This window comes from Delphinapterus leucas, chromosome 1, assembly GCF_059928025.1.
Source record: "Delphinapterus leucas isolate spDelLeu-1000000601 "Yukka" chromosome 1, BTC_Dleu_Yukka2, whole genome shotgun sequence".
Lineage (NCBI taxonomy): Eukaryota > Metazoa > Chordata > Mammalia > Artiodactyla > Monodontidae > Delphinapterus > Delphinapterus leucas.
Genome location: NC_143129.1, coordinates 53,938,744 through 53,959,426, shown reverse-complemented (window position 1 = coordinate 53,959,426; position 20,683 = coordinate 53,938,744). Strand labels below are relative to the sequence as shown.

Here is a 20,683-nt window from a genome sequence, read left to right as displayed (position 1 = left end):
TCAAATGACAATAAATAACAATAGCAACAACACGACAACAGCAGTGAAAATAATGTGCCATGACCACTGTCACAAAACCAACAATACGTTAGACTTAAATAATTGTCTCCTGGAGGAGCTCATAGCGCAGAGAGAACAGTGTGGATTTTCCTGGGGCACAGGGGAGCTTCCCGGTTAATTCACCTCCCCAGCCTGGGCCCGGGCAGAAGTCCCACCACGGAACATGTGCTCAGTGATGCCATGAGGTGACAAGCGGGTTCTGATTGCCCCCAGTCCTGCTCTTCCCAGCCTCACTCCCAGCTTCTACGGTCCGTCCAAGTTCATTGAGGTCCCTGCCTCATTTCTCCCGACACCCCAGTGAGCGTTACCTCACATCCACAGGAAAGAAACACGAGGCTCCCCTTCCATCCTGGGGAATCTCTTTTTCGCTGTTCTCATACCCACAAAAATAAAAGATGCGCTTGATTTAAAGAGGATTCTCTGGAACTGCCAAGAGATTTGTTTCTCAGGATCCTTTTCTCCCTCCTTCCACCCTGCCCGGCAAAAGAGCTGGACTAGCCGCTCACCAAGAGACCCCATGCCCTTCTCCTGATGGGCCCCACGTTCAACAGCAAGCACGGAGCTAAGAGAGGGCACATCCCAGCAAGAGGTCCTCAGCGGGCCCTGCTCACAGGTGGACCCTGATGCACACACAGGGTCGGGTCACCCGCAAGAGGCCACCAGGAGCACCAAGGTTCATTTCACATAAGCAAGATGGCCTCTTTTCAGGGCTCTCTACTGATCTGGAAAGGGGCTTGAAGGCCAGTATTTGAGGTAAAAATCTCATCTGGGGCAAGCATCACATTGGTTCTCTGGCCTTGACAAGACTGCCAGGCTGGACACAGGAGTGTTGAGAAATGCAAGCTAAGGAACCCGCCGGGCAGCCCAGAGGCAGGTGAAGAGGACGGGATGGGAAGGCTCCACATCCATGGTTCCCTGTGTGCCCAGGAGAGTCTGGGAACTAGGAAACCAGGATGTGTCCACCGATGGACAGGCAGAACGGCTAACCTGCTTGTCTTTCCCTCACTCATTTTCAAGTTTCCCTTTATCCACAAGTTTCCCAAAGCACCCTGGAATATCCCTTGCCCTGCTGAGAAGGGCCAGAGCTGATGCTGACTCTTGCACCATTCTTCTTCTCCCCCAGAGAGCCACACACAACCCTCCTCTTCAGCCCTTGGGCGCAGGTCCTAGAAGTGGGGGAACCCTCTCACGCACGGAATTCAGTCCCGCAGGGTCTAGAGGAGAGGGTGTCACCGGGTGGGCGTTTCCCTTCGCTGTCCTCTCTGGCTTTGCAGAACCCGCCCCCCCACAGGGGGGGCGGCACCTCGGCTATGGGCGACCCAACCTCTCTGCCTGGCCGGCCCCCTCCCAGCCTGGAGGCTCAGGTATGCGAGGGCTCGGATGGGGAGGCAGAGGCGGAGGCGGCCGCGGCTTCGGCAGCTAGGTCCCGATAAGCTGGGGACTTCAGGAAGCGCGGGTACGAGTCCTTCTCCATCAGGGTGCGCGTCTTCCCCTGAGCCACGTCGAAGCACATGGCCGTGGGCGTCTGCAGGTTCGTCCTGGTCAGCTCCCTGGTCTCGTGGTCTATGTTCACCTGTGGGATGGAGGGCAAGCACGTGGGTGCGTGGGCGTCAGGGCATGGGGTGGCAGAGGCAGGAGGCCAGCAGGCACGGGAGGACTGGCACGTGGGGCAGTGGAAGGCGCACTGGATTCCGAACACGGAACCAGGGGTCTCCAGAGTGGACCATCAACGGGCTTTTCAACTCTGGGCCTGTCCCCACCTCTGATCCAGTGTCTGTCCTCCAGTCTCTCAGAATGACCCAGGATATGTTGAGAATGGGTACAGATCCAACCTCTTTTCACCCATTCCACTGTAATAACCCGGGTTCAAGTCACCATCACCTCTGTCCTAGACTAGTGCCAGCGCCTGCTACCTGGTGTCTCTCTCTTCTCCCCTTAACCCCGGGCTCTATTCTCCACCCAGCAGAGCGAGCCTTTTAAAACCCAAGTCAGTTTGCTAGCAGCTCTGTTGTTACCCGTCACTCAGAGGAAAAACCCAAGTGTGCAATGAGCCCACACGGCCAGCTGGGCCGGCACCTGGCCATCTGCCACCTGTGTGACATCATCTCCCACTCTCTCTCCCTCATGCTCTACTCCACATGGGCCCACTTGCTGGTCTGTGGTCACAACAGGCACTCTCTGGTCTTTGCACTTTCCGTTTCCTGTGTTAGAATGTTCTTTCCTCCTTTTCAGGTCTCTGTTCGCATGTCACCTTATCAAACAGCCCACCCCTCACTTCCCTTTATAAATCGGAAAGACCTCACATCCTCCCACCCTGTACTCTGGTATTCCCTTCCATATCCTGCTTTGTTTTTATCAGAGCAGAGATCATTCCCTGACAATATTTATTTAATTGGTTATTGTCACCTTCTCCCACTGGGGTAGAGACTTTTTGTTCATTGCCATATCCTCAATGTCTATAACACTGCCTTGCATGTCACTGATGCTCAACAAATCTTTATGGAATAAATAAAAGTGCTCAGAAAATATATTGTACAGATACAAGAGCAAGGCATTACTACTCTCTCTCCACAAGGTGGCGCCATATTCTCTATCAAACACAGTGGAGGCCTGGGGGAAGGTTAAAAGGTCCACAGACCACAGACCTGAGGCAGGTCAACAAGGGGACTGAGCCAGGTTATCCTATGATGACCTGTCTCCCCAGTTGTGTAAGTGTTTTGAGCTCTAAAAAGGGCTTCGTTTACAGAAGTGCATATGGACAGAAGCCAAAAAGCCCCTGCCAACCCCTCCAGTCCCACTGGTGAGTATGAGGGTAAAAGGAGGCAGGGGTGGCCCGAAGTCTGGCTTTATAGTCTCCAGCCTCCTGTGCCAAATGAGGCCACTGGATTTCTAGACTCGGCCCTTTCCTTGCTGGCCCCCCACCATCCCCGATTCTCAGTGGGGAAGGAGCAGGCAGGGTCTGCAGGATCCCTGGCATATGTCACCGCTCTGACCTCTTTGGGGGCTTCACTGCAGATGAATTCCTCAAAGATCCTGTGAGCCCGGGAGGCCAGCTTGGTAGCTGACCGGAGCTTCCTGAACTCCTCACAGGCCAGCCAGAACTCCAGGTTCTCCTCGCTGAACTCTGTCTTCAGGAAGGCGTGGAAGGCGGCCACTCCATCTGGGGTTGCAGGGAGAGAGGAAGAGACAGGTCAGACAGCAGGGACAGCCAGCCGGGAGTAGAAGAAGAAAAGACAGCAATTGTAGTTAATGGTCTATTTTTAGGATGTAATTTTCTCCAACAAGGACCTGCCTTTGTATTCTGAATAGAGGCTGGCACACTAGGGGATCATTATTATTATTACTACTACTACTATTTTGCCCACACTTTTAGCATCCTCAGGCTGCCTCCACGGCACATGGGCACACATGTGCCATCCACAGACAGACACAACAGGGTCCCACTCACTTTTACTGCTCAGCAGCAAGTCAAATGACTCTCTCCACCCCAACACGTCTTCTGAGAAGTTTCTGCTAAAAAAAAAAAGGCAGGATTTTAATTTAAAAAAAAAAATCAACAAACTACTGCACAGCACAAATCCTAGCCAGAACGCTGATGGAAGTTGTATAATTCACACAATTGTATAATTGGATAATTATTGGAGCTGATGCCTCAAACTCTTAGTTGGGGTTCAGGGAAATAGTTGTGTTTTCTAGAGGACAGCTCAGTAACCAGAAACCAAAGCAGGGAACTTCTGGCCCTCATTAAATATCTAAGACTGTGTTCTTCACTGTCCAAAATTCTTTCTATCCCCCTGACTCTCAGAGCTTGTTTTGTATACTTTCTTAAGGAAATAAGGGTCTTATGAATAGAGATTATGTCTACCCATAACCCCAGAGCCTAACGCAGCACCTGGCACAGTTGATGGTCAGTATAAAAGGGCTTCCAGGTAAAGTGCATGTCAGTGGAAGTAGTCACTAATTTAAAACCCTCCAGTGGCCTTGGACCCTGCCCTTGCCCTGGTTGCATGTGCAATGACATCTCCAGGTGCGAGAGTCTGGTAACTAGACATTCAGGCCCTGGGTATCTTCATTTGTTGGTGGAATTAGAAGCCTGGAGCCATCCACGCAGTCACCCATGAGCCAGGCAGCCATAGCAGACCGGCTATGACCAGCTCCATTACAATCTCTAGGAAAAGGTCACCAACGTCCACGCTGACATGTTCTAATTTCTCCTGGTATTTTCCTTCTCAGGACTCCTTTCCTGAATCTGGCTCCCTCCCTCTAGGGGCCCTAGGCTTTTCAGCAGGACTTACCCCTCTTTGCTGTGTTTACTGTCCCACTCGAACTTGCCAACACTCCCAGTACCGGAGCCCAGTTCTGACTTGTGAAGAAAGATCCCCAGCCGTGTCTTGAACTCTTTGGCTCTGGAAGACAAAGCACGAGCTTGTGAGGATTCTCCACTCGCTCAGCCAGGGCAGAGAGATTTATGAGGTCCCAGAAAAGCTCAGGTTAGTGTCACTCAAATTCCAGCCTTGGGGTTCCTGGGAACCCGTAACTGTTCCCAGGGCCTAAACGTTGCCTCTCTCAGCGGTATCATGAACCCAGAAACAATGAAAGCAATATTTAAGCTGTGCCTCGGTAGGTCTTATACTTTCTGGGTCTACAGTACAGCACACATGGGCTTTTGCCCACTTAAGTCACACTGATCCATCTTTGTGCCTGTTGATTAGCAGAAGGCAGTTCAGCACTCTCTTAGACTTGTCACAAATATTTCTGGAGCTGTGTGGAAGCTGATTTCTGCCTTCCTCTTTACTTTTTCCTTCCCAGCTCCAGCAAGGATTGGAGTGGGTGAGTAGCTCCCTGGGAAGCGGGCACATCCCTCACAGGGCGGGCTGCTGAAAAACACTTCCCTGCCTTTCCAGGGCCAGAGGGCCCCTAGACCTATGACTTAGAATGAAAACCAAGTGCTTAAGAAACCGGGGAAGACTCGGTTCTGCCTGGTGATGCCACCGTGGTTTTCCTGAAGCTGGGTCACCTGAGTAGAAGTGCCACTTGTCAGAGGGTGGGGAATGGCAGTAAGCAGTGGTCCCTCTGCTTCCCTTTGCTTTGCCTTCTCCGTTCTCGTCGCCCATCCTTCTCTAAGACTCTAAGGAGGCATCTGAGAACGTGGAACCAAGTTGACCTCTGCCTCTCGTCACTTGCGTCCCATTCTCCAGCCCACCCAGGTCTGCAAGCCTGCCGCCGCTGCACTCCCTAAGGTTGGTGGGACTTGTTCTTCTTCCTCCAGGCAGCTGGACAAGCTGCTCTTACCTCTCCAGGCAGTTGGTGGGGAAGGCGGCCAGGGTCCGGCACATGGCTGCGGGTGCAGGGCAGCACGTCGTGTGGAGGATGGTGACGGGCTCCAGCGGGCACCGCAGGGCGCGAGAAGGCAGAGCAGCAGCGGCCAGCGCCTGTCTGCGCAGATTGGGTTTATTCAACTGCTTGCGCCGAGCCAGCGGCTTTTATTGCCTTGGAGGGGGCGGGGCGGGGCTGCGCGCCGCCGACCAATTGGAGAGCGGTACTGAGCGCGGGCGAAGGCGCAGGAGGGGCCTGGAGCTCGACGGGGCGGGGCTCCCTGCCCGGGATGCGCCGCTACCCTCGTGCAACCTTCACACCACGGGGGTGCTCACGGGGCTAACCCCCTCCTCTTGGCGGACACCAGCTGGGGAGGGAGAAGCGGCAGAGAACTCACACGGAGAAGAGAAGCGCACACCCAGTTTAGTAGGGGGGGAAAAAAAACAAAACACCTTCTGCCGCTAGTAAAAGCAGGAAACCAACTCAGCGGTGCCAGGAGGATTGGTGTTGAAGTGCCTCCTCGGGGAGGCACGCACGGTGTCGAGCACAGCCTGAGCCTGAGTCTGTTGGGTCCTGCAGGACCGGAGCACAGGATGCAAGCCAGGCAAGAGAGCATCATGGTTATACTGATAACTTCCATTTACTGTGCTCCTACCCAAATGGCCACGGGTCAACTAAGTAAGCCCTTTGTCATCATCACCTCCATTTTATAGATGAAGAAACTGAGTCAGAACGTTAGAGAGACTTGCCCAAGATCAGAGTTAGAAATAGCAGACAAAGGTTGGGGGTGGTGGCTGGCTTTATTGAGCATCTACTATGTACTTTTTTTTTTTTTTTTTGCAGTACGCGGGCCTCTCACTGTTGTGGCCTCTCCCGTTGCGGAGCACAGGCTCCGGACGCGCAGGCTCAGCGGCCATGGCTCACGGGCCCAGCCGCTCCACGGCATGTGGGATCTTCCTGGACCGGGGCACGAACCCGTGTCCCCTGCATCGGCAGGCAGACTCTCAGCCACTGCGCCACCAGGGAAGTCCTACTGTGTACTTTTTTACTAAGACTCGGGTTAAATAACTTGCTCAAAGTCACACAGTAAGTGTTTTGCCAGAAGTCAAATATGAATTTACCATGCTTTTTCACTGCCCCTCCGCAGATTAGAATCCCACCACCTCCGGAACTAGTGAATGATCCTGCCTTTAAGCAGTTGCTAGCTAGTTCGGCATCCTCATCTCCGAGATAAAGGTAATAAATGCTCTGCCTATCTCCTCACTTTCCCATAAAGGCATCACAGCCACCCCATTGCCCCTCACTTCCCTTTGGGATTGCTGTTAAGAGGCTGCACTTGAAGTTAAGAGTGTGCCATCTAGGGATAGATTTCTCAGTTTCAAATCTGGGCTCCACCATTTACTGATGGGAGACTTTAGGCGAGTTTCTCAACCTTTCCATGCCTCCGTTTCCTTGTCTCTAAAACGAAAACATGATGCACTTATTTCCTAAAGTTGTTGTGAGGACTAAAGAAATTTAATTCTTAGTTTGAATTCCCCAGGAGACGGGAAACTTAGTTCCTCGGAGGCAGAGACTTGCTGGGGAGAGTTCTGGGAACTAAGAGGGTGTGAGGGAAGCAGGGTTGGGCAGAGGGAGGAAACGAATGCCGGAAGCTGGTCCCAGGGGGTGCTCTGGAGTGGGATGACTCTTCTGAGCAGACCCGCAGTGAAGCAAGGGGCTGGGCCTTTGTATCCCACATCAACAGTTCATTGGACAGCCTAATTTTAAACGAGGCAATTCCCTCTGTTAAGGGAGAGACGGCTGTAAGCCTACAGCAGCCAGCACCCTGGTCCCAAACACATATCTGGGAGACACACCACAGCCCCTGTAGCCACACCTTGAAGGTGCTTGGGACAGAGCTCAGCTCGTAGTCAGCGCTCAGTCAACCTTGGCCCTCAGGTTTACTTAGTAGGGTTACAGGGGTTGCTAGACAACAAGGAAAAGTAGCAAGTTTTTTTTGTGACTCTCGGAGTTTAGGTGTTTATTTCATGAGGGGCGTTTAAGAGTTGCTATTCCTCAGCGGCGCCTGGAAGTAAGGGTCGGAAACCAGAGGTGAAGAGGCTCCACCTGACAGAGCTCAGTGAGAAGTCCCAGAAAAGCTGATCAGGGAAGGAAAGGGGAAAACCACAGAGGGGAAGAGGAGAGGAAGGCCTGTGAGAGAGCCGCTGAGGGACCGCTATAGGAAAAGAGGCCCAAATCAGAAAAATATGGGGGGTCTTTTGTCAGAGCAGATTCCCTTGTTAAGCCAGGGCCTGCAGAAGGTGATCCAGTTAGTCAAAACCTAATGCTCTCTGAAGCCAGAGCCGAACCCTCCCCAGCCTCCCGGTGGTTAGTGGAACACGGGGACAGGCAACGCAGCAGCTCACGCATTGGTAGCACCATCTTAGATGCTGCTTCCCACCTGCACCCCGTCTGGCCCACCTGGGCTCTTGTTCTACTTTTCTCACAAGTCCAGGGCTGGATTGGTGTGGGGCAGGGCGATGGGCAAGAGTTGGGAGGGGGGCAACGGAAGGATGCCTTTTTGAACGTTTGCTTCTCCGCACAGCCCTTGGTCCACACGATGACGCAGCCCACCCGGCAGCATTAGCAGGCCCTTCTGCTGGAGGAGTTCGTCAGCTGGGATGAGGGTTGTTTTGTCACCTGCTGCTGCTTCTGCCCCAGTGCATATGCTTTTATTATGCAGCTGCCGAATGGGGACGTGGGTGGTGTCTGAGACAGCTTTTCTCCAAGCAATAAAAGCAAGTTTATGGACAGATTGAACCCCCGGTCTTACCCTCAGTAGTACCACGTTGGAATCAGCCTGGACGTGGCCACATGACAACAATAATAGTGATTAGGCAGAAAACCTCCTCAAACCTTCCTGTCCTTTCTGCATTCCCTGTGAATAGGCCAGAGGAGCTTTTAAATTTCCATTCTGCAGACAACAAAACGGCAGTGCTAAAGGCCCTTAGTTAAATGCAATGGAGCTGAAAACAGCTGAACCCTGGGCCGAATCTCCAGATTCCCGAGGTAGTACTTTTTCATTTGACAAAGAAAGCGAAAGAGACAAAGGAATTGATGCATGGTGCACAGATGGGCAAAGCCAAGAGCACAAAGCTCCCTGCTCAAGACGAAGAACCCTCTCCGAGTTCAACCTGCCTCCCGGTTGCCATGGTTACCTCTTCAGTTTCCAGGCAGAAACTTTTTGAAGTTCACGGTTTATCCTAAATTCTCTTCCCAGCAGGTAAAGCGGTTCATGTCTACAATTGCAGTAATGACTCAACAGTTGCTGTCAATCCAGCAAGCTGAGCTCGCCTGTGAATCGTACTGGCTTTGACAGAACCTGACCTCATTTTTGCCCAGCGCTCCCAGTGCAGCTGTGCTCTCTTTAGTGGAGAGTATGGGGACACAGCTCTGCAGCCTGGGTCATCTGGGGTCAGGATTCAACATCCCACAATATCCCAGCCACATTGCCTACCATCTCCTTCAGCCCCTCTGACCCCCCAGGACCACTCTTTCCACAGAGACTGAGGTCTAGACAGGACCTTTGCTGAAAACAGTTAGAGGAAATGAAAATACTTACTCGACTTTGGCACAGATGATCCCCACAGCGGTCTGGACCTTCCAAAGTCAGTCATCAATCTACTAATAAATTTATTAAGAATTTACTATGGGGCTCCCCTGGTGGTGCAGTGGTTAAGAATCCACCTGCCAATGCAGGGGACACAGGTTTGATCTCTGGTCCGGGAAGATCCCACATGCCACGGAGCAAGTAAGCCCATGCGCCACAGCTACTGAGCCTGCGCTCTGGAGCCCGCGAGCCACAACTACTGAAGCCCGCGTGCCACAACTACTGAAGCCCACGTGCCACAACTACTGAAGCCTGCACGCCTAGAGCCCGTGCTCCGCAACAAGAGAAACTACCGCAATAAGAAACCCGCGCACCGCAACCAAGAGTAGCCCCCCTCTCGTCGCAACTAGAGAAAGCCCACATGCAGCAACGCAAACATAAATAAATAAATAAATAAATAAAAGAAACATGACCCCAAAAAAGAGAATTAAAAAACAAAAAAGAATGTACTATGTTCCCAAGTTGATGGGGAAACAACAGCTTTTAAGACTCTTCTCTGACTGTAATGGCCTTATATTTCCTTCCAGCTGAGGAAACAACTACCAGAGGGGAGAGGGAGAGGTGATAGGAAATGATTGCCTGGTGTTGCAACAAGTGTCCAGGAAAGGGAGAGATCAGAGAGCGTTGGCAGTGTTTAAAAAAAAAAACAGGAGTGAGAGAGGTTTGAGCACCATGGAAGGTCAGAATATGCAGGGCATGTGGGAGAACGCATGCCTCGGTGGGACAAACAACTAGGAAATGCCTGTTGTAGTTTGGGGGTACAGCAAAGATGCACAAAGATTTAGGAATTCCTTACATACAGGCAGAGGCGCTTAAGCTGGCAATGTGCACACTTGGACGCCGCTTTTAGGTTTAGAAGCACAAAAACAGCAGGGGCAGCACATATCCTAAGACGCCTGCATGAGAAGGGAGAGCTCGCCTCCAGCAGCCATGAAATAGACAGTCTCTGGGGGTCAGTTCCCTGCTGCGTCATGACAAGAACTGTGGGTATTCTCCCTTCCTGGGCAGGGGAAGTTGACAGAGTTCAGCCTGGGTGCAAGAAACGACTGCTTTCCCCTGATCATCCTTTAGGGCATTGGGTGTAGCTCACTTTGATGGCTGTAGTACTCAGCTCTGATTTCTCCTCTTCCCTCCCCTCCTTCCCTCTGAGCAGAGTTTTGAGGGGATGGGAGGCCTGCTTCTCTCTACCCAACTGGACCAATGGACCCCTAGCCTCCAAGGAGGGCAGTCCCAGCCACTTGGGAGAGGCTGAAACTCTTCAGCAGCACCTATGGCTAGTAGGGTCATGTCTAGTCTCCTCTACATGGCACCTAAGGCTCTAATCAACCGATCTCACATCCTTCACCTCACACCCTAACACCCAGCCAACCTCAGCAGCTGGAGGTTACCCCAGGCACCATGCTGCCTGCACCAACAAGCCCTGAGCATGAGGTTCTCTAGGCCTGAAGGACCCTCCAATCCCAGTTCTACTCATTTTAAAAGATATTGTCAATAAACTAATTTATATATATTGAGATATAGTTTGCATATAATGAATGCACAGATCTTAAGTATACAGCTCGATGAGTTTTGACAAACGTAGACATCCATGTAACCATGGCATACACCATGCCAGCTTGCTGGGTGGCATTTCAGTCAAGAGCCAATCAAGCTACGGAATACTTCCGTCACCCGAGAAAACTTCATGCTCCTTCCAGCCAGCCTGCCCCCCACCCCCCATCAGAGGCAACCACTAGTCTGAGTCCTAGAACCATAGGACTCACATTGAATCCTGAGTTTGTTTTCTACGTATTTTTGAGGCCTGGCGCAAGTGCTCTCTCATCCCTGGAACTTGTTCCTGCCTATGTTACCCTGAACTCAGAATTGATTCCCAATCTGTTTGCTCTGTGAGCTCCTGCAGGGCAGGGAACCATTGCCTTGGTCCTCTTTTTTTTTTTTTTTTTTTTTGCGGTACGCGGGCCTCTCACGGTTGTGGCCTCTCCCGCTGCGGAGCACAAGCTCCGGACGCGCAGGCTCAGCGGCCATGGCTCACGGGCCCAGCCGCTCCGCGGCATGTGAGATCCTCCCGGACAGGGACACGAACCCATGTCCCCTGCATCGGCAGGCGGACTCTCAACCACTGCGCCACCAGGGAAGCCCAAACCTTGGTCCTCTTTTTATCTTCAGCCCCTAGCACCATGCCCAGTTTGGTGTGTATTCTGTAAATGTTGGCTGGCAGGCTGGCTTCTGTTTCAACACAAATCTTAATAGCTATGAACTCTAACTGTGTGCCAGGCTCTGTTCTGTGTGCTGTTTCCCCTGAATTATCTTTCAGTTCTCACAATTACCCCATAAGCCGGGTTCTATCTTGTCCTCATTTTACATTTGAGTGAACTCTGGCAGAGGCTGGTTAAGTAACTTGCCTGTGATCACACAGCTAGTGAGTGGTCAAGCTGGGTTTTGATCTCAGTCCAATTCCAGAACCTGTGTTGCTAACATACACCATGCCAGTCTGCTGTATGGTGTTTTCTAGAACTCAGAGTTTGCTCACTATGAGAAGAACGAAGCATAAGCTTGGGAAGGATGTTACACCTCATCCTCTGTTTTCTGTGGTTTTCTTTCCTGTATCCCCCCGACCCCGACCCCTCTTCTTTGCTCACCCCATCCCTCTGCGGCCATTCACGTTTCCCACTTTCTGTCTTTGCCTTCAGCTGTGTGCCATCACTGGCTCTGGACCTGTCTGCTTCTTCTGTCTCTTGTGTATGCAATTCCCACACATGGCTGCCGAGAGCTCCTTTCTCTGCTAAAATCCCTTGGTTAACATCTGGGCTTTTATTATCTTTTCAGGAAAACTCAATTCAGCTGCTTTGCCGCACCTCCTTTCCCAGCTGTGCTTCCCAAGCCCTCTTTGCTCATAGAGGATCGTGGTTCCCACCTTGGAAAGAGCCCAGGGGCAGCTTTCAAGGGAGGCAGAGCTTCAGTTCCCAAAGCCTTTGGGATGTGTGGGCCCTGGAAACCTTTGTTCATCCTCTTCTGGTAGATGGAGCCTCTGGGGTTAATGCTTTCTCCGCTGCATGCGGGCCGTGGCCCTTCACAGGCCCTGTCCTTGGTGTTTTGTGGTCTCCCCCATGCAGGTGGGCTTGCCTGTCTGGCTGTGATGGCCTGCTTTACCCCACAGCCCAACCAGACTGTCTGCCTGCCTTGAATCCTGAATTCTCCCGGTGTCCGGGGTCCCCCTGCAGCGTGCTGCCTCAGCTTTCACTTGCATGTGCTCGCATATTGATTCATTCCCTAAAAGTATCAACGAAATCAGTGGCAATAAATGAGCGCCCCCCCCTCACCCTAATACTGCCAATTCCAAAAGAGGAGGGTTACCTAAGCGCCCTGGGTTTCTGTCTTCCTCTTTTTCACCCTCCCTCCCCATCGCCTTTTTCACTTTTGTCACGAATGTCATTTTTCTGAGAGCATCTCACTTCTACTCACTGAGTCTTGGAAACAAAGTTTATAAAAATCTAGATTGTTCTCATTTAATAATCTTCCAAGGCCCTGAGAAGCCACGTAGAATGACAGATTAGAGGGGGCAAAAAAGTGAGGCCTGGGATTTGCAGATGACTGAAAGGTGAAATTTACATGTCCAATTCCCTGTTCTTTCCTGGACTGAGGAGTGAAGACTTTGGGATTCCAGATCTGGGACGTGAGGCAGGTATCGTCTGCCGGCTTGTGTCTCACTCCAGGCAGGAAACAAGCACCGGGGGAATCTAACAGATGCCACCCCCTGATTGGGGAGGAGAGGGGGCTTCTGACCAACTCACTCCCTCTACCATATTCACCAGCCGGGGCAGCCACCAGCACTGATAGGCAATGCTCTGGGCAAGGAGAAGGCCCCCTGCTCTCTGGGAAGCAAATGGCCTAACTGAAACATTGTTTTACTCTCAAACCACGTGCAGGGGGAGGGGGGTGGCAGACGGGGGACTGAAAGACCCTCAGAGATGGAAACCTCTGCAAGCAGCACTTTAAGCCCCAGCCCACCCACCTTCATTTCTTAGGGAACCTCAGCACACCAGTCCATCCCTGGTTCTAGAGACGCTTCGTGTGCTCTCCTCGGTTGGAAAGCTGCCTTTGAGATGTAGGTGCTCACCTGGGCGGGTCTGAAATGGCCTCAGGGTGGCCTGGAACCTGGAATTTGTACCTAGCTCAGTGTCGGGCATAATATAGATAGTCGTGAAATATTGGCTGAGGAAAGAAGGAGCGCGTCCCACTGGACACGGTGGATGTCATTGGAGAGCCATCGTCAGCTCAGCCTCTCCAGGCTCCTTGGGATCGCAGACACTGTTGGCTGAACTTCAAGCTGATGACTTTCTGGAATTGGGTCACAGACAGTCTGCCTTACGCAATGAAATTTATTATTATGCGCTTCCCTCACATGGCCCCCACTGGGGCTGGTGGAGTCCCCCAATGCAGGGAAACCAGCACAAAGCCAGGGAAAGTCTGACACACATCCGTCATTCCAGAGCCCAGCTCGAGTTGGAAACAGGGCACCAAACACACACGGAGCTGCGCCACTTCGTCCCGTCTCTCTGAAGGTCTTCAGTAAGGAGAGCTCCTGGCACACCTCACCGCCTTTCCCTCTCTCCTAGGTATTCCAGAGAGGCAGGTGCTAGGGAGATGCTGTGTTTGGTAGTAAGAACGGATTTCAGCTGCTTGCAGCTGGCTAACACCTGGCCCTGCTCTAGACCTTGTCTTGGAGGAAGAGACATGCCATTTGCAGGGCCCCCATGACCCAACACTGAACTCAGTGCCTTCCAGATGGAGAAACCAACAGCATGGGTAAGTAATCTACCCACAGTGACCCACCCAGTGAACAGAGGTGCCAGCATTGAAACCCATTTCTGTCCAGCAGATCCGGACGCAGGGCTACTCATTGTCCCGTCCTCTTGCCTCTGAGCAGCATTCCCCCTGGCCCCTGGCTGCTACTTCAGGCCATTTCTCCACGCTGCCCTAGATAGGGATATGTAGGTGCTTACACAGGCCACAGATGACACACGAGGACTGCTCACACAGCAAGCCCCAGCATGTGAATGTCTCACACACGTGCAGAGATGTCAGGTCGGAGCTACAGGAGTGGTTTGCCATCTCCTGGGAGTTTGGGACCTGCCGTCTTTTGAGTCACAGTGCATGAACCCCCATTTCAATAGGGAGAGAATAGGGGCCGGTGGGGAGGGTTGAAGGAGGGGCACAGAGGAAAAGCAATCTTGTAGGAAAGCAGGAGGCTTGACAAAGCATCAACCCTAGCTGTTCCTCCGTAACAAGTTGGGAGGAAACGTGCCTCCTTACACTGTGCCCGCAGCTCCCCAAGCGAAGGGAGGAACGTGGCCAGCTGTCTGAGCCACGGGAGGCTGGGGCCGGCAGAAGTGGGGTGGGAGGGAAGGGGGCGGGGGGGAGCCATGGGAACAGGTGATCCTTTCACAAGCTCCCCGGCCATCAGCTCCTGACATAGCAGATGTCCTAGAAACAGGCCCAGGTGGACAGAGGGAAGAGCGCAGCGGGAGGCTGCGTGATGTTTGGCCGAGAAAGAAATGAGCTCTGCCTAATGGGCCCCGGACATCTGCACAGGGGAGACACGCGCTGGGCTGTGTGGCTGAGCCCCGGCGAGCCACTCCCTCTCCACGTGGCTGTGCTGCTCCGGTGTGGGCTACAGGAGAACCTGTTGGATCCAAATCCTCAGGCTTCCCGAACCCCCGGGCGGCAGCAATGGTGAGGACAATTGCTACATGAAGCGAGCATTCTCTGTGCTTCACATTTATGGTTCTTCTCATCTCATCTCATCCTCACACTAACCTCTGCGGAAGGTATGCCTACTATTGTGGTTTTACAGATGGGGAAACCGAGGCATAGAGAGGCTAATTGAAGAAGGGACAAGAGGCCAGAGCCCTGGTTTGATACCGGGTCGTCTGACGCCAGCACCCACGCAGTGAGCCACTCACTGTGTAGACAGCCCCCTCCTCGCCCCCTCCAGAGTTGCAGAAAGTGCTTTCCTGCCCTGGGTTCCAAACACTCACATTCGCGGCTCTAAGAGGGTTCGAGAGATGAAGGTTTACCTTCCTTCTCTTTTAATTCAGTCTGGTCTTCCTTTCTTGGGAACAGGAACAGGGCTTTCAGCTTCCAAGGCTCAGTTCAGGAGGAGCCAGCCCTTCAATCACGGCAGCTTTTGACCCTGGAGCCACACTCATCACCTACAACATCCATCCACTCTAAGAATGGTACTTTCGGGACTTCCCTGGCCGTCCAGTGGTCAAGACTTTGCCTTCCAATGCAGGAGGTGTGGGTTCAATCCCTGGTGGGAGAGCTAAGATCCCACATGCCTTGCAGCCAAAAAACCAAAACATAAAACAGAAGCAATATTGTAACAAATTCAATAAAGACTTTAAAAATGGTCCATAAAAAAAAAAATGGTATTTTCACTTATCCAACACCTACCCAGTCCTAGCCTGGAGTTTGGAATCTCACTCATATGAGCTCATTTAATGCTCACTGGGAACCTGGCGGGTGGGCGGGCCTCCCTCTAGCTGGTCTCCCACCTCCGAGGCTGCCCCTCTTGTCTTCTATCTGTCCTTCCATATAGGTGCCGTCCAAGGTTGTGCCCTGGCCAGCCTCTCTCCTTGTACTTCAGCCTCTAGCAGAGTAAGTTGTTTTTGCTTCAACCACTCTCTATACACTGCTGCCTTCCCAAACCCATCTCTCTGACCCCTTCTAGCGTTCGAGACCCATATTTCCACCTGCTTATTAGGTGTCTTCATACTTAACTTGTCCAAAACTCATTCAATATGGTATACATACCATCATGTGACTAGATGAATGGCATTGGTGAATGGCAGTAAAGCATCCATTCAGTTGCTCTTGAGAGAAATCTCACTCACCATCAATGATCCCTCACTTTCATCCCTCCTGTTTCCAATCAGCCTCTAAGTCCTGTCTACTCTCATCCAATCTCTGGACTCTCCCTTCTCCATCCTCACAACCACTGTCCACCTTCTTGCATCCTAAGCCATCTTCTCACATCCTACCCATCCTACCTACTGTGGTGCCAGATAAAGAAAAATTGGAGCGTGTCCTTACCCTCTTCAAGCCTCCAGTATCTCCCACCTCCCCCAGGGCCACACTGAAACCATTAGCAGGACATTCCCGTTCCTCCACAGCCTGGTTCCAATCCATTGCTGCAGGCTCCTCTTCTACCTGCTCCCCAGCCCCTTCAGCTCTGGTCACACTCCATAACCTTTCCCCCAAACACTCCACACCGTTCACTTGCTTTCATATACATTGTCATTGCCATTACTTGAAATGACCTTCCCCTTTTGTCTGATAAACTCCTATTCATCTGACAAGACCCAACTCAAAATGCACCTCTCCAAATGTCTTTATTCTTCAAAGACGCATGCTGAGATGTTTAGGAGCGAGTGTCATGACATCCCTCACTGACTTCGAAATGATTCAGCTATATGCCTACATAAATGTGTATATATCTGTGTATCTAGTTATCTATATCCACCTGTCTATATATCAAGAGAGAGAAAGATAATATGGCAAATGATAGCAATGGTTGAACCTAGGTGGTGGTTATAATCATCTTTCAGCTCTTCTATATGCTTGAAAATTTTCACAATTAAAAGTTGGGAGACAAGGACCTACTGTATAGCACAGGCAACTATAGTCAATATCTTGTAATAACCTATCATGGTAAAAAATCTGAAAAAGAATGTATATATATTCTTTATGTATATATAACTGAATCACTTTGCTGTACACCTGAAACTAACACAACATTGTAAATCAACTATACTTCAATAAAAAAATTTTTTTAAGTTAGGGGGAAAAACCACCTCATCTGTGATTTGTCCTCATTGCCCCCAACAAAGTGTTTGTTTGTTTTTTTGTTTATTGGCTGTGCGGCTTCTGGGATCTTAGTTCCCCGAACAGGGATTAAACCCTCGCCCTCAGCAGTGAAAGCGTGGAGTCCTAGCCACTGGGGTGCCAGGGAATTCCCCCCAACAAAGTGAATTACCTCTTTCATTGTGTTCCCTAAACATTCTGTGTTTGCCAACAACACAGCACTTTACTACATTTTATTGTAATTTTGCATTTAGCAACTTCCTCTTCTGCAAATTGTGAATCTGCAAAAGCACAGTAGTTGCACACAGCAGGCACACAATAACTGTTCATTTGCATGAATGAATGTCCTCTCCTGTGAGGTTGAGAAGCAATAAGCCATAGGAACAGGAAGTCTTGGGAATTACCATAGACCAGCCCCCAGGCTACGTTCTCTATCACATGGACGCTGACAAGCCCGGGAAAGCGCCTTGGCATGGGGAAAGATAATAAATGGCTGTTTACTGAATGGCAGAAAACAGTTTAAAACTCAGGAGATCTAGCCTCTGTGACCAGTTCCGTGACTAACCAGCTGTGTGACCGTGGGCAACGACCAACCTCTCTGTGCCTCTGTTTGGGAAAGTGTGTGACTGTGCTCTGAGAAGTCTAAGATTTACACAAATAATGCGGTACTCTCCTCATTTCTATTATTAAAATGAACAAGACTTTTTCGTCGTGGCCAGGACCAGTGAAGAATTCTGAGTCACTCTGTCTGGGGCTGGAGGGCGGTGCTTCGCTTCATTGAAGGATGGGAATTTCCACCCAGCTGGAAGGAATGAGCCACTGTGGCTTGGGCCTCATCTTCTCCCACCCCCGCTTTCCCTTTCCTCTGACCAATTGACAATTTCTGGGAAACAGACAGAACTAGGAATCTTAAAATAGAGCAGCAAACATCTGGGCTCATAGCCCCAGGCTCGGTTGCACCATCGGTGGACTTTGGCAGCAGACACCGAGAAATGGATGGCTAACGTGGCATCCAGCCCTCTGCGCCGGAAGAGCAAAGACCATGGAAAAAGTAACACACTGAAAAAAAAAAAAAAGGTAACGCACTGGTTCTGGAGAAAAGCAGTCATCCAAGAATGTGATGTTTTAGTTGGCTGCCCTGCCACAGCCTGTCTGGGTGAAAGGCTCTGCCCTGATGTTCCTGTATCATCCAAGGCCTGGGGATCCCAGAAGGAGCAGCTCTTCCTAGAAGCAGTGGCCGTCCCACTAGCCCCAGCAGGCTGGGGAAAGACAGTGAGGGGCCTCTGAGGAAGGAAACGGCGGGCCATGACTCAGTGGTTCAGAGAAGCTTGGCTTCCCAGGCTCTGAGCACCCAGGTTTGGGATGCTCATGTAACAAAACAGGGGCAGCATGAAATACTCAAAAGATGAGAGCACGTCGAAGACTGGGCCCTTGGTTCTGGACCCCAAGTTTCAATCTGATAAACTCAGCCTAACCCTAGGAAAGGGGTTCTCCACTGAGAGTGAAGGGTAAAGCAATGGGACGAAGATCATTAAATCCTGAAAAGCAGCTGCCTTCTTATCTGGATTTCTCCTAAGTTCATCCATGAACACTGTGTGCCGGGCACTCTTCTCATATGTGCCCTCATTTAATCCTCACAACAACTTTACACAGGAACTGTTATTATCCCTGCTTTACTGTTAGGGAAGCCAAGACACATGGAGGTCTGAAATCTCACAGTGGCAGTGCCATGGTTCAGACCCAGGCAGGCTGGCCCCGGCATCTGTGGGCATAGCCAGGATGCTGTGCCAAGCAGCTTCCAGGAGCCCTGGCTGTGGGTGGACCCCAGAGGACGGCAGATGAAGCCCTCAGGCAGCTTACATCCGGAAGGGGAAGAGAAATAAGGAACAAGCATCAAATTGGTAAAATAATGATGAACAGTGACGAAAGCAATAAAGGAAACAGAGAGCAAAGGGGGACCTACTTTAAGTAAGGTGGTCGGAAAGATGTCCTGGTCAAGTTTCTGTTGCTAAGGATGGAAATGGACTGTCTCTGACTTAAAGAGAAAAAAATTATTGAAGGGAGTTTGGGGTAGCCTACAGAATTTTCGGGGAGTCTCCGAACACAGACAAGAACAAAGGGAGGCTCGGTGGCCAAAAATCCCTCCACAGAACCACTCTGATGAGCACCAGCAAGGTGCCACAGCTGAAGGCTAGATGTCTCAGCCCGCTCCACAGCCAGCGCTGGAACTCCCCAGAACCCCAGCGCTGGAACTCCCCAGAACCCCCCCGCTGGCTCCGCTGCCCCTGGAAAACAGATGCCACGGCCACCACTAACCTCAAAGTGGAGTCTCCCCCACCCCATTTCTTTGCATCACCAGCTCCTGACTCAAGAGTCCCAGATGAGGGTACCTAACCGGCACCCTGCTGCTTCTGATGCAAATTTCCAAGCTGTGCTGGGCAGATACAGGCAGCTTCTGGCACCGGTCCAATTGCTGCTAAGCATGCAGACCGGAGCTTAGGGCTGACTATCCATCCACTCTTTATTGAAGTCCGCCCCCCTCCAAACACACTTTGGCTGATGGCAGCCTTTCTCTTTCCCCTTGATGGGATTTCAGCCTCTCTTCCAATAAAAATAATAGCTACTAATTTGGAGCACCTATTATATGCAAATCCTTTACAGACATCATCTCTCAGGCTTACTACGTCTTTGCAAGGTAGCTACTCACTCTCTCCATTTTTGGATGCAGAATCTAAGGCTCAGAGAGATTAGGAATCTTGACTGGAACATGGCTGAGCCCAGATTTGAACACAGATCCGTTATGCTCACAGGAACACACGCTGTCTCCTAGTGGGGTTGAAATTCAGGCAAAATTTTGGCACAAAAGAAATCCCTGCTGCTGAATCTCAGCCATGATCCATGGAGGGAGGGGGCAGTAAACTCCATCTGGATTTAGGACCGAGGCTCTCCAGCTCTTTACCTGCTAACCACCTATGTCTCTTCTTGATACCCCAGGACTGCAGCTGTCCCAGCCTCCCACGTAGCCAAGCTCTGTGAGGCCATTTGGCAGGGATCTATGGTTTCTTCTTTGTCAAGGCAGACCTCTCCATCCCGCTGAGCCTAGCGCACCAGGCCTCCATAAATCTTCTCTGGGGTTCTGTACCTCTGGGTTTACACTGCTATGGGCAGGGCTTACTTTCATAAAACACATATGACCCCAAAGCTGCATGTGAGTTGCATTTTTGGGAATTGATTCTATATACTCATTGGCTTACACCATCATTTCAGAAATCATTGTTAATTTCCAACTGCTCTTCAGCACGCACTGACAACTGGGTATTTCAGCTTAAAGTTTCATTGCCCCCTGCCTTCATACTTTTCTTGGCAAGCAAAGATCTATGAGCCAACATTTAAATATACCAGGGGAGTACTTCCCAGAACTTCTGCTGCCGGGGTCCTCATACGCGCAGTGAGCCAAAGCCACCCCCTGCCTCTGCAGTACACCTTCCAACACTAGAAGCCATGTGGCTGACAGCGTCTTGGTGCTCCAGCCTGGTGTCAGGCCTGAGCCTCTGAGGTGGGAGAGCCGAGTTCAGGACATTGGACCAAGAAGAACCTCCTGGCCCCAGGATGTCTCTCTTGGTCCAATGTCCTGATATCAGTCAGTGAGAGCTCTCCCAGAGATCTCCATCTCAACGCTAAGACCCAGCTCCACTCAATGACCAGCAAGCTCCAGTGCTGGACACCCCATGCCAAACAACTAGCAAGACAGGAACACAACCCCATCCATTAGCAGAGAGGCTGCCTAAAATC

At 51.3% G+C, this 20,683-nt stretch overlaps 1 protein-coding gene across 1 annotated transcript; it reads right to left on the bottom strand.

Annotated features, from left to right (window-relative positions):
* Positions 1-1,276: 1,276 nt before the first annotated feature.
* Positions 1,277-16,216, bottom strand: RGS16 (regulator of G protein signaling 16). Its single transcript, XM_089894357.1, has 7 exons — positions 16,121-16,216; positions 5,712-5,743; positions 5,353-5,496; positions 4,356-4,502; positions 3,509-3,573; positions 3,054-3,220; positions 1,277-1,633 (listed from the first exon to the last, which is right to left on the bottom strand). The coding sequence occupies exons 1-7, from the start codon at positions 16,214-16,216 to the stop codon at positions 1,421-1,423; spliced, it is 864 nt and encodes a 287-aa protein (XP_089750483.1). The 3' UTR covers positions 1,277-1,420.
* Positions 16,217-20,683: the final 4,467 nt, after the last annotated feature.

What these genes read in the sequence shown, in the direction of transcription:
- RGS16 (XM_089894357.1), bottom strand. Translation starts at nt 16,216, where the DNA reads ATGGATTGGAACCAGGCTGTGGAGGAACGGGAATGTCCTGCTAATGGT. An exon ending in AAGAGGAGGGGGTTAGCCCC is followed by an intron (nt 5,497 to 5,711) that starts GTGAGCACCCCC and finishes CAATCTGCGCAG; the next exon opens with ACAGGCGCTGGCCGCTGCTG. An exon ending in CCCACCAACTGCCTGGAGAG is followed by an intron (nt 4,503 to 5,352) that starts GTAAGAGCAGCT and finishes TGGCTGAGCGAG; the next exon opens with TGGAGAATCCTCACAAGCTC.